Here is a 12,500-nt window from a genome sequence, read left to right as displayed (position 1 = left end):
GCTACACTACAGCATGGTAAGCATTTTGAGTATCTTGCTCAGAGAGCTTGCTAAGCCCCAGTGAAGAGAGACTGCGAGCGTGCTGGTGCCTCCGTCCTGGTTCGGTGTGCAGCAGTCCCAGTCCCAGCTCCAGTTTCCCTGGGCAGCTGCTGCTGCCTGCTCTAGCCGCTGTGGCATATCTCAGCGGAAATATAAGATCTTTGCTGTGAAAGTGGCGGGGGGTGGAATGACATCACCCTGTGTTTCCTGGAAAAGGAATTCTTTAAAATCCCAAACCTTGAGATGTGGGTGGGTGTGTGCTGGCTAGTCTGTCTCTCTCTCTCTTGCTCTCTCTTTCTTTGTCTTTCTCTCTCCCTCTCTCTTACAAAGTGTGTGTGTGTGTGTGTGTGTGCGCGTGTAAAATGTGCAAAAAGCCACTAACACAGCACTGTAGACTCATTAATATTGGATAGCCATTGATTGGTTGAAAATGTAATTAAGGAGCTATTGATCGGTTGCGAGACTTAAGCTGATGCTGTGTTTTGTGTGTTGTCATGGTGATTAAAATCCATCTCTTTTCCTTCCAGATTTTCCAAGGCAACACAAACTATTTCCAGGAAGTGCGCAACAACTTCATCCCACCAATCGAGGCGCGGTACATGAGGATAAGCCCCGCCCAGTGGCACCAGAGGATCACGCTGAAGTTGGAGCTCCTGGGGTGCCAGCCCCCTACAGGTAATCAGCCAATCACAGCTCAGCAGGATGCCAGACCCTAGCCAATTATATTACAGAATACTTGTAATTCTTTTGTTTTAGTGTTTTATGTGATTGATTATATAGTATTTTTTTATCTATCTGTTATATTCTTGTACTTATACTTGTATTGCCTTGTCTTGTACTATATGTCTTATGTATTTTAAAAGTGTTATAATGTTGTATTTTAACTTATATATTTTAAAAGGGCTATAATGTTGTCTTAAAAGTGCTATAATGTTAACTTATATGTATTTTAAGTTGTCTCTTAACTTTTCTATATTCTGTTCTTTTCATTCTTGTTTATTTTCATGATAAATTGATTCAGCTCATCTGGAGAGCACCTTGGTAGAAGTGCTGTTGTTTTCAAATGGACGCTATGAATAAATGTGACTTGATTTGATCACTCCGGAGCTAACAGAACTAATAGACTGGGTGTGCTTAACGTAGAGCTTGCATCCAGAGGGAAGGACACAGCTGTGGATGAAGTGTTAGACATTATTTCAGTTTCAGGTCCAGACAGTTGTGCAAATCTCCATGTGAGTAAGGCACTAGAGAGTGGGAGTGGCCTTGTGAGTGAACTAACCCCACCTTAACAGCTGTTTTCTCTCTCCCCATTGGTCAGTGTGGCCACGAGTCAACAACCCGGCCCCGCCTCCCCCGAAACTCAGCACACAGCGCCCCCTGCTGGAGCTCAGCACACACACACCAGAGATCCGCAACAACACCATGCCCCCACACACAGGACACGGTGAGACACACACACACACACACACACACACACACACACACACACACACACACACACCAGAGATCCGCAACAACACCATGCCCCCACACACAGGACACGGTGAGACACACACACACATACACAGCAGACATCCACAACAACACCATGCCTCAAACACAATGATTCCATATATAGTTCTTGAGGTGTTGCATTGTGTTCTGTAGAGGTTTTAGTAGTTTTGGTTGGTTTGCTGTGCTAATGGCTGTGTGGTTAATGTTGTGCTATTGCATGGTAATAATGTAATATTGTGTATTTATGATGCTCTGTGTAGTTATGTAGTTATGTTGGGTGTTGATGTTGTTTTAGATGTTGCCCTGGCTGCAGTGCTAGTGCCTATGTTGGTGTTGGTGTTGCGTTATAGAGATTACACTTTGTAGTATTGCTGGGTGCTGTGTAGGGATGTCACAATATTTCTTATCGAGGTGAAAATCTGTCTCTTGGAGAGGTATTCAGTTGTAGCCTGACTAATGAGTCTGACAAAGTTAGCATAGAAGATGTTCCAGCCACTTGTAAATGTTTTATGTAGCAGCATTTTGGATATCTGCTGGAAACAATAATGCCACTCAATTACATCGTTTCCCCTAAAACACTGTAGCATAAGCGCTACGTTAAGAATGCCACTCAATTACACCGTTTCCCCTAAAACATTGTAGCATAAGCGCTACGTTAAGAATGCCTATGCTTCCATGTGCCACTGCGCTTATTTCAGTCTTGCACAGCTGACTTCAAAAACATAAAGTTAGCAAGATTTATGGATCTGTGTTGAATCTACGCAGCCTAATACCGTCACACAAATGGTTCTCCATTGGAACTACAGCTCACCTAACCTGTACAAGGGGTTGCTGTAGATCTGAACTTCACCGTGAGTTGAGGGAAAAGTCAACAAAACAAAATGTCACACTCTTAAAGGAGCCACACCACCTTTTCAAGGGTCTACTGACAGTCTTATGGGCCCGATCCCAAAGTCCGGACTCACAGACTCACAGACTTTGCTGCGCGTTCTTGTGAAATTCGTAAGGGCTTAGGGCTGTCCCAGTGTCGCATTTTCAAAGGGCGTGAGGGTTTGAGTAGCCTACACACTTACTTACACTTACTGAGCCCTTTCCGTGAGTCTGCATCAATGCACACTTCACCAAAGGGAATTACCCACAGTTCAAAGCATTGTGTTGTTTACCGCGGAAACCATAGGGAAATCCGATAATTACAAAGGTAAACAACTGCACGACACATGACCACGGAACGTGTCAGCAACATCTTTGTTGTTAAACGTTGCCAAGGTAACGTGATCTCATGAAGTTCTGTCCCAATCCCATTTATACCCATCTGAGCCCATGTGGCCTCTCACTCACTTAGCACCTGAGATCAATTAAGTCTGTGAGTCTTTAGTCCTTAGTGCTCAGGGCTCACTTTGGGATTCAGCCATGGCAACTTGTGTGATATTACTGACTCGGGAGAGATAACGTAGAGGAAGTGCAAAATAGTCTTTTATAATTTGTTGAAATGAAATGAGGTGACAGTGTGTTCTGTGTAGTGATGCTAGTTTGTTGGTGTTGCTGTTGTAGAGATGTCACTTTGTAGTATTGCTGTGTGCTGTGTAGTAATGCTATGGTGTTGTTGATGTTGTTGGTGTTGCTGTTGTAGAGATGTCACTTTGTAGTATTGCTGTGTGCTGTGTAGTAATGCTATGGTGTTGTTGATGTTGTTGGTGTTGCTGTTGTAGAGATGTCACTTTGTAGTATTGCTGTGTGCTGTGTAGTAATGCTATGGTGTTGTTGATGTTGTTGGTGTTGCTGTTGTAGAGATGTCACTTTGTAGTATTGCTGTGTGCTGTGTAGTAATGCTATGGTGTTGTTGATGTTGTTGGTGTTGCTGTTGTAGAGATGTCACTTTGTAGTATTGCTGTGTGCTGTGTAGTAATGCTATTGTGTTGTTGATGTTGTTGGTGTTGCTGTTGTAGAGATGTCACTTTGTAGTATTGCTGTGTGCTGTGTAGTAATGCTATGGTGTTGTTGATGTTGTTGGTGTTGTTGATGTTGTTGGTGTTGTTGTTGTTGTTGTTTCAGACGTTGCCCTAGCAGCAGTGCTGGTGCCGGTGTTGGTGATGCTACTGACTGCTCTGCTTCTGGCGGTTGTGTGCAGCTGGCATTGGAAGAACAGGTGGGGAACACTGGGCTGTGTGTGTGTGTGTGTGGTGTGTGTGTGTGTGTGTGTGTGTGTGTGTGTGTGTATGCATGTGTATGCGTGTGTGTGTGTGTGTGTGTGTGTGTGTGTGTGTGTGTGTGATCTGTGATCATCCCCCCCCCACACACACACACACACACACACATACAACTGCACCACCCTATCCCATCCATAGTGTCTATTTGTTTACAAATGTACTTACTGTAATTACACTTATACATAGCCATATTCTGCTCTTCATCCTGCACATGCACTTATTCTTAATACTATTATAATGTTATTGTTTCTGCATTACAATGGTACTGTTACCACACTGCACATAGCTGTACATACTGTACATATATGTTTATATGGTTCATACTAAATATCTATATTTATTCCGTTTTTCTGTAATATATTCTGTTAATACACTGCATATCTCTATATTGTTCTTACTACTACTATAATGGTACTGCCACTACATTGCACATATCTGTACATGTTGTTCATATTACATAGCCATATTTATTCTGCTCTTATAAGGTAACTGCTAATACACTGCACATACTTATATTTCCTATATACCTTCTGAAAACTACTGTATACTACTGTCTACACTACACTATTTTTTTTGTCCTGTCTATGCACCACCTACTTTGTATATCACATTGCACTTTTCTGCTTTTTTGCACTTCTGGTTAGACACAAACTGCATTTTGTTGTCTCTGTACTTGTACTCTGCACAATGACAATAAAGATGAAGTTGAATCTAATCTACACTACTCAAAGTAAAGTAATATTGCCATGGATTCAGTATGGATTTAGTACACTGCTTTAATGAGTCCTATTTCCTCCTGTGCCAGTTATGCTATGATGGAATCCTATGCTCCTAAGAATGCATTACACTTCTGAAGTGATGTCACTGTTGACAACACCAAAGGGACATTTGTGCTATTATGACCTCACTGTGTCTGGTTTTAATCTGCAGGAAGAACCCTGAGGTGACCTATGACCTGCCACACTGGGATCGCACAGGTGAGTGTGTGTGTGTGTGTGTGTGTACACAGCTTGCATGTTTGTCTTTATGTGGGGGTGTTTGTTTAACCCACTTTCTGTGTTTTTATGCTTTGAGCTCAACCCAGTCTCATTCCTGTGTGTGTGTGTGTGTGTGTATATGTGTGTTTGTGTTTCAGTCTGGTGGAAGAGCATGAAGCAGCTGCTCCCCTCTAAGCTGTCGGAGGGGGAGGAGTGTGTCAGGTACAGCAGCTCCAGTGAGGTCAGCCGTCTCCGTGCCAACCAGGGAATACACACTGAACCCGCAGGTACACACACACACACACACACACACACACACACACACACACACACACACACACACACACATACAGACACACACACACACACACACACACACACACACACACACACACACACACACACACACACACACACTGCACATACTGCAGAATACCCACATTCATGGATTCTCTGAATTTGTCACATCCTATTTCTCCTGACCTCTTTAATACTCTCTCTTTGTTGTCATGGATCAGTTGTCTCAATAGGGCATTGATTCCATGGGTTTGAAGATTAAAGATTAATCATGTCATCCTCCATCCCTCTCTTTCTCCCCCTCTCCCTCCCTCTCATCCTCCATCCCTCTCTCTCTCCCCCTCTCCCTCCCTCTCATCCTCCATCCCTCTCTCTCCTCCCCCTCTCCATCCCTTTCTCCCTCCCCCTTTCTTCCTTCCCATTTCTCCTCTCTCTCTCTCTCTCTCTCTCTCTCCTGCTCTCTCTTTCTCTAGAGTACGCCCAGCCTCTGGTTGGCGGGGTCATGACCTCTCTGGGGGTCAGGTCAACCTTCAAGCCCGAGGAAGGGGAGGAGCCTCCCTATGACTCACCTCTGACCCCTGACCTTCTGTGCCACGCCTACGCCGAGCCCCTTCCGGCCTCCGGTGCTGAGTACGCCACCCCCATCGTGATTGACATGGCCAACCACCAGTCAGGAGGCCCTGTGGTGTTCGCGGGGCGGGCCCATCTTGCACGGACAGACAGTGGCCAGTCAGCGGGCTCCCTCTATGACACGCCCAAAACCACGCCTGGTCAGGCAACGCCCAGTGAAGGACAGGCCTATCAGGTGCCACAGAACAGCTCCCAGAATGCATCAGGGGTCAGCTGAAGGGGTGAGGCAGTGGAAGAACGTGACCAATAAGAGGAAGGCATTTGCTTTTTCCCAGACATTTACAAAAACACTACCTTCTTATAGATATGTATGGGTGTGTGTGCCATGTGTGTGTGTATGTGCCATGTGTGTGTGTGTGTGTCTGTTTGTGTATGTGTGTGCTTGATTGTGCGTGGCTTTCCAGAGTAGCCTATATGTGTATCAAACGTGTGTGCATCAGTGTCCTCCACACGTTTAAATCGTGCCGAAACAGTCCTATCACTGATGATAACACAGGAATGTTAATGGAGAGAGAGTGAGAGAGAGAGAGAGAGAGAGAGAGAGAGAGAGAGAGAGAGAGAGAGAGAGAGAGAGAGAGAGAGAGAGTAGCCCATCACTACTGTGTCGCGCACGTCCCGCATGTGTGTTGTAATAATGTACTGTGAGTTTGTTGTTGTTCTCACTGAAACTCATTGGACTGAAAAGCGTTGTGCTGTTTCTGTCCAGTGTTTTCTGTTGTCTTGTGAAAAGCGTTGGCCACACACTTCCATGCCCTGGGTTTTTGTCTGTCTGTTGAGACGTACTGGCCTCAGAGTGGAGGTCACAGAGCATCTGCCAGTTTGGTCAAATGTGATGGCCAACCAGTAGCTCCCCTGGGTTTTTATTTGCCTGTAAGGCAGCTTGCTTCTTTGCTACTTGGGCTTCATCACGGTACAGAGATCTGCTCTAGTGGAGGAGCCTCCTCATTGGCCTCCTCCCCTCTGGGTCCAAACCCGCAGCCCCTTATTGTACATGTAGTGAAAAATAGAACCTGTGTTTTTTTTTTCCTTTTCTATATTTTTTATTTATTTTTTCTCCACTTTTGGTACCTGCTGAAATAAACACACACACACACACACACACACACACAAACACACACACACACACACACACACACAGTAGCAGAGGTGCCCAAACAGTTGTCAAAGTCCTGCCATTAAGGCTGGCCAAAAGAAAGCTAACCAAGGGTTAATAATGCACTGTAGTCATAGTTACACTGTTGTTGTATAAGCCTTTACCCAAGTAAAATGGTATTCTAAACAGAAGCCAGATAAAAATAGCCAAAGGACCCAGTGGTGCCCATAAATGTGCCTGACTGGGCTTATCTGCCAGGTTTAGACTTGAACTCTGTACCTAGCAGCAGATGCCGTTAGCAGTTAGCTCTCTCCTGTTCTAGGCTACAGCAAATGCTGGGTCTGCATATCTGGTCCTGAATGGGCCTGTGTCTGCCGCATGTGGCCCAGATGTCAGCCATAGTCAGTCACTCAGATGTATACGCGGCCTGCCTTCTGCATGACTCTGGCCCAGTCAGAAGGCAGTGGCTTTCCTCCAGCTGTCTAACGAGCCTGCAGTCGCCGTAGCAGCTACCAAGGTGCCTTTTCTCTGATTGTTTAACACTCTGTAAAGTGCCATGAGACATGTGCAATGTTTTGGCGCTCTATAAGTGATATTAAAGGACAATTCCGGCGCAAAATGAACCTAGGGGTTAATAACACATGTGTACCTAGTTCGACCGTTCGCTGGGATTTATTTTTTATGCTAGTCGAATGTGACCCCTTTTTTAATTGCAAACCGCTAATTAGCGTTTAACGCTAGCCTTCGGGGCAGACGTACAGTAAAAAGTAATCGCTATTTCTATACCACTAACAAGGCTCAAAATAGCACCACACTTACACAGTAGCATAAGGTCTCTACATGTAAACCGAAGCATTGAGAACTTTGTAAGTGTACAGGCAATTTATTAAAAAGAAACACATTACCGTTCACGTCTGGTTCACATACAGACAGGCGCCTTGGTAAACAGAACTCTGGGATGTGAAGTGAATATCACGTGAAATGTTGCTGCCGAATGCACTGAGCGCATAAGGAGAAGCACTGAACGCAACAGGAGACATAAGAGATGGCAGGTTATTTAAACGAATTTGAAGACATCGAGGATGAACTCTTTCGGTTTGATGGATGTCCTCATCTTTTCGAGCTGGAATATACCAACGAAGAGCTGCGGGAGCTCCGTGAAAGGGCTACGAGAGAGAGAGCTACCTGTAGTCAATGCCGCACACAGCCTCGCACTTCTGGAAACTGATGGTGTAGGCCTACCTGCGGACATTGTGAAGCTATGGCCACCAAAGACGAGTGCCTGTGTTGCATAGAGTGGGACCTGTTGCGTCACGACCCCCAAGAGACGCAGTGTTTTGTAGAGTCTGAAGATTTCCCCTCATTGATAAACAGGGCTGGAGTTGAAACTTTTGTTTCCATGTCCCAAAAAGAAATAGGAGGCAGCGATCCATACCAGAGGGAGCAGATGGACATCCACTAAGTAAGTACACTAGGCAAGTTATGTTACATCGGAGCTATTATTTCTGATAGGCCTATATTGAGCAAATTACGTTTGATTTTAGTTCACATTGCCTGCCTGTATATGTGAACCAGACGTGAACGGTAATGTGTTTCTTTTTAATAAACTGCCTGTACACTTACAAAGTTCTCAATGCTTCGGTTTACATGTAGAGACCCTCTTTATGCTACCGTGTAAGTGTGGTGCTATTTTGAGCCTTGTTAGTGGTATAGAAATAGCGATTACTTTTTACTGTATGTCTGCCCCGAAGGCTAGCGTTAAACGCTAATTAGCGGTTTGCAATAAAACTGGTCACATTCGACTAGCATGAAAATAAATCCCAGTGAACGGTCGAACTCGGTACACATGTGTTATTAACCCCTAGGTTCATTTTGCGCCGGAATTGTCCTTTAAATTGAAATTGAAATTTTCAGAACTTTGTCTCAGACAGCCTACCAAGGAAGCAACACCGACGCCAAGATACAAGCTGAAGAAAGCGTCAGTTACATGAACACTGTAAATGTAAATGTAAAGATACCCACAATTAATTTAATGGGTCAAATAGAATTGTGGGATTTGAAGGCAAATTAAAATATTGAATATAATCAAATGAGCATTTGATACAGATAATTAGTTTGGTCTGGTCAAGAAGACGGAATGTTTTTTTTGTCAGTGTCCGAGCCCCCCTCTGCACTAAAGGTGCTCGTTTCGGAGAGTTTAGATTTATCAGCGCAAACGGTACTGAGACTGAGGCCCTGCCCTCTGTCCACCCACACACAGATCACGGTGCGATTAGTCAGCCTGGTTGAGTGTGTCTGTGTGTGTTTAATCATGTCTAAGTGTCTGTATGCAGGGAATGGGTGGGGGATTTAACATTGATTTGTGTATGTGTGAGTGTGTACATCTGTATCGACTGTAAAGAATTAATTGTGATTGTTTGGGTTATATGGGTGTGTGCGCTTGTGTGTGTGTTTTAGTTTTACTCCAGGTACCTGCATGTCTGAGTTTGCATCACTGTGTATGTATGTAATGTGAAGGTAATGAGCGTTTACAGGAGACTGTAGGACTCAGTCTGTCGGATGCCATACGACTGTAAAGCAGCAGCCCACAGCCCTCGTCCTGAGAGAGCGAGGCTTCTTTAGACACCACCCTGAGGAAGTACCTGTGTTCTTTAGACACCACCCTGAGGAAGTACCTGTGGTTGGTCTGATGAACGTGCATTAATAAAAAGCATCATGAGGAAGTGTCTGTGTTTGTTCTGATGAACGTGCATTATTAAAAACCACCATGAGAAAAACAGCGCTGGCTCTCTGCTCTGTGTCACGCCACAGGTTTACGCCATCTCAGATCACATTCATCTGACAGTGAGGTGTAGCCAGACAGCACTAGAGCTGGCCCTGACTCAATGTTCTGAACACTTGTGCCCCCTGGTGTACAGAGCGGGAATGACACTCCTGCACTGAAGTGATATCTTAAGCTCACACTAATTCTAGTGATCAAATATCATTTATATCCTCTTTGCAGTGTCTCTGATGCAGAGAGAAAATCTGAAGATTTATAAAGCCCTGAAGAGTATATATACTAAAGTATTTCAATCTCTTACACAATTCCCTGGAGCACAAGCACACCAGCACTATTTGCGGTGTTTGTTTAATGCTCAAGCACACCAGCACTATTTGCAGTAGGAGTTTAATGCACAAGCACACCAGCACTATTTGCAGGAGTTTAATGCACAAGCACACCAGCACTATTTGCAGTAGGAGTTTAATGCACAAGCACACCCGCACTATTTGCAGTAGGAGTTTAATGCACAAGCACACCAGCACTATTTGCAGTGTTTGTTTAATGCACAAGCACACCAGCACTATTTGCAGTAGGAGTTTAATGCCATGAGGATCTCTCCAAAGTTCCTCCATTTGCAGCATCTTTCTCTCCAACCTCACCTCCCCATTCCACTACATACATTTTTCTTCCCTTCATCTCCTGAATTTGTCCTCTCTCTTCTCCACTCGTTCTCCTCTCTCTTCCCTCTTCACTCCATCTCTGTCTTTCTCTCTCCAGCATTCACTCTCTCTCTCCCTTTCTCTCTTTATAGACTGTCTATCCTCTCCCTTCCTCGCCTCTTCACTCTCTCCTCTGTATATCCTTCATCTCTCCCTTTCTCTGCCGCATCCTTCTTACCCACCATTATACGCTCACACACTCTTCCCCCTCAGTCCCCTGATCTGAGATCTGTGGTCTGATCTGAGCCCAGCTGTGGCTGCAGTAAGGTGTGCTGATCTGAGATCTGTGTTCTGATCTGAGCCCAGCTGTGGCAGCAGTAAGGTGTGCTGATCTGAGATCTGTGTTCTGGCCTGAGCCCAGCTGTGTCAGCAGTAAGGTGTGCTGATCTGAGATCTGTGTTCTGATCTGAGCCCAGCTGTGGCTGCAGTAAGGTGTGCTGATCTGAGATCTGTGTTCTGGCCTGAGCCCAGCTGTGGCAGCAGTAAGGTGTGCTGATCTGAGATCTGTGTTCTGATCTGAGCCCAGCTGTGGCAGCAGTAAGGTGTGCTGATCTGAGATCTGTGGTCTGATCCGAGTCCGGCTGCTGCGGCTGCAGTAAGGTGTGCTGATCTGAGATCTGTGTTCTGGCCTGAGCCCAGCTGTGGCAGCAGTAAGGTGGGCTGTGTGCTGAACATGAACACTGCTCAAGGGACTGATCCAATCATTCCAAATTGAGTTCTGGACCAAAACCACATTGACCTCTGGAGCAAAACCAGCAGGCCGGCGTGCGCCAATGCTGGTGTGGACTCCTGACCAGAGCAGACACGGCTTTTAATACACTGGTGGTGAGCCTTTGTTTCTCTCTCAGTCTGCAGCAAGGCAAGCTGATGCAGCACTCTTCAGACTGCAGACATGGTCAGGCTGTCACAGCCGATGAGAGTCTATTGGTCTGTCTGTCTTCTTACAAACAGACCCAAGCGGAGAGATACGGCATTCGGTGTTAGAGAACCAGTGGGCCCCACCAGTGTGGACCGGCTCCTCTACTGGCTACTACCCTGTGTCCATTTCCAAGCCCATGTAGAAGCCACCATGCTGGGTTCAAGCTGGATCTGGATTCTTGCTCCCCCTGGTGGACAGAAAGGGTTTGTCATACTTGTACTGCTCTGTCAAAGTGATGTGATGAAATATATGCCATTAGCTCGCATTACATGAAGCACATGGCATATATAGGTGTATGGTATAGTGTCTCTCTGTCCACACAACTCTCAGTACATTAACAATAACAACAGGGCTGGCATTGTTTTTTAACAAGCTAACTCTTTATTAAATCATATCCATAATTAAAATACATTTGTATCTGCCCTAACATAGTGTCCACATCATTTATTTTTAGGATACATATTCTACATTCAGTGAATATTTTACAAATCTCACAAAATCTCAAAATTCCATCATTCACAGACAGTACAGTAGAAAACATTTGTATGTAAACATCACACATCAAACTTCAACATTTTAATCTCCCAATTAGATTCTCAATAAAATACAGTTGAATGCCCCTGTCATCCTCCCATTGGTCAATCTCTTCTGCAGCTGGGTCTGTCACCACAGCCCACCTCCCTAACCCCCCTGTTGTGCACTCCTCCTCCCACCCCTCTCTTTCTCTCTCTTCTTACCTCTACTTATCTATCCATCTTTTTCCAACCCTCCTCCTATCATTCTCTTTCTCTCTCTCTTTCCACCTCTCTCTTTCTCTCTCTCTGATGTTCTTTCCACCCTTTCGCTCCATCCTCTCTATTCTCTCTGTTCTCTCTCTCTGTTCCCCCCCTCCACAGTTTCTTCATGTTCTGTCCATCCACTCCTCTCCCCCTCTCTCACAGTTCCTTCATGTTCTGTCCATCCACTCCTCTCTCCCTCCCCCCCCCCTCTCTCACAGTTCCTTCATGTTCTGTCCATCCTTGCCCACTTTCCAGTAGACGGCCGTGAGGGCCGCGGCGGTGATGAGGACCAGGGCTCCGGTCACCAGGTAGGCGATGGGCAGGAAGTGATTCTTCCCCCCGAACCAGGTGACCGTCGACAGCACCACCTGCTTCCTGCCCCGGAAGTGCTCCACCGGGAAGTCTGAGGGTCAGGGGTCAAGGACATAGGACATAGCAGCAAAGCGAAATCTCATTGGATGAGAACAAGCGTAACGGTGATTTCTGATTGGCTTCAGCTTATGTTTACAAATACCTCAGCAAGGATAAAATATATCTGAAGTTGCCTACAAAAAAGCTGCCATCTTTGCCCTTTATAAGGAG

General features: G+C 45.4%; 2 protein-coding genes across 2 annotated transcripts in view; one reads left to right on the top strand and one right to left on the bottom strand.

The window, feature by feature from the left end:
- The window catches only part of dcbld2 (discoidin, CUB and LCCL domain containing 2), a 23,290-nt gene extending 13,774 nt beyond the window's left edge, over window positions 1-9,516 (top strand). Inside the window, exons 10-16 of the mRNA XM_048238536.1 lie at window positions 567-714; window positions 1,358-1,483; window positions 3,586-3,679; window positions 4,671-4,717; window positions 4,876-5,004; window positions 5,488-5,865; window positions 9,272-9,516. Coding sequence (XP_048094493.1) covers window positions 567-714; window positions 1,358-1,483; window positions 3,586-3,679; window positions 4,671-4,717; window positions 4,876-5,004; window positions 5,488-5,861 — 918 coding nt within the window. The 3' untranslated portion in view covers window positions 5,862-5,865; window positions 9,272-9,516. The remainder of the gene's footprint in view (window positions 1-566; window positions 715-1,357; window positions 1,484-3,585; window positions 3,680-4,670; window positions 4,718-4,875; window positions 5,005-5,487; window positions 5,866-9,271) is intronic.
- A 1,981-nt stretch (window positions 9,517-11,497) lies between these two features.
- The window catches only part of tmem30c (transmembrane protein 30C), a 4,564-nt gene continuing 3,561 nt past the window's right edge, over window positions 11,498-12,500 (bottom strand). The window contains exon 7 of the mRNA XM_048238564.1: window positions 11,498-12,321. Within this exon, the coding sequence (XP_048094521.1) occupies window positions 12,131-12,321 (191 nt within the window). The 3' untranslated portion in view covers window positions 11,498-12,130. The remainder of the gene's footprint in view (window positions 12,322-12,500) is intronic.

Source organism: Alosa alosa, chromosome 3 (assembly GCF_017589495.1).
Source record: "Alosa alosa isolate M-15738 ecotype Scorff River chromosome 3, AALO_Geno_1.1, whole genome shotgun sequence".
NCBI classification, from domain to species: Eukaryota; Metazoa; Chordata; class Actinopteri; order Clupeiformes; family Clupeidae; genus Alosa; species Alosa alosa.
This window is presented reverse-complemented; position numbering and strand designations above follow the sequence as displayed.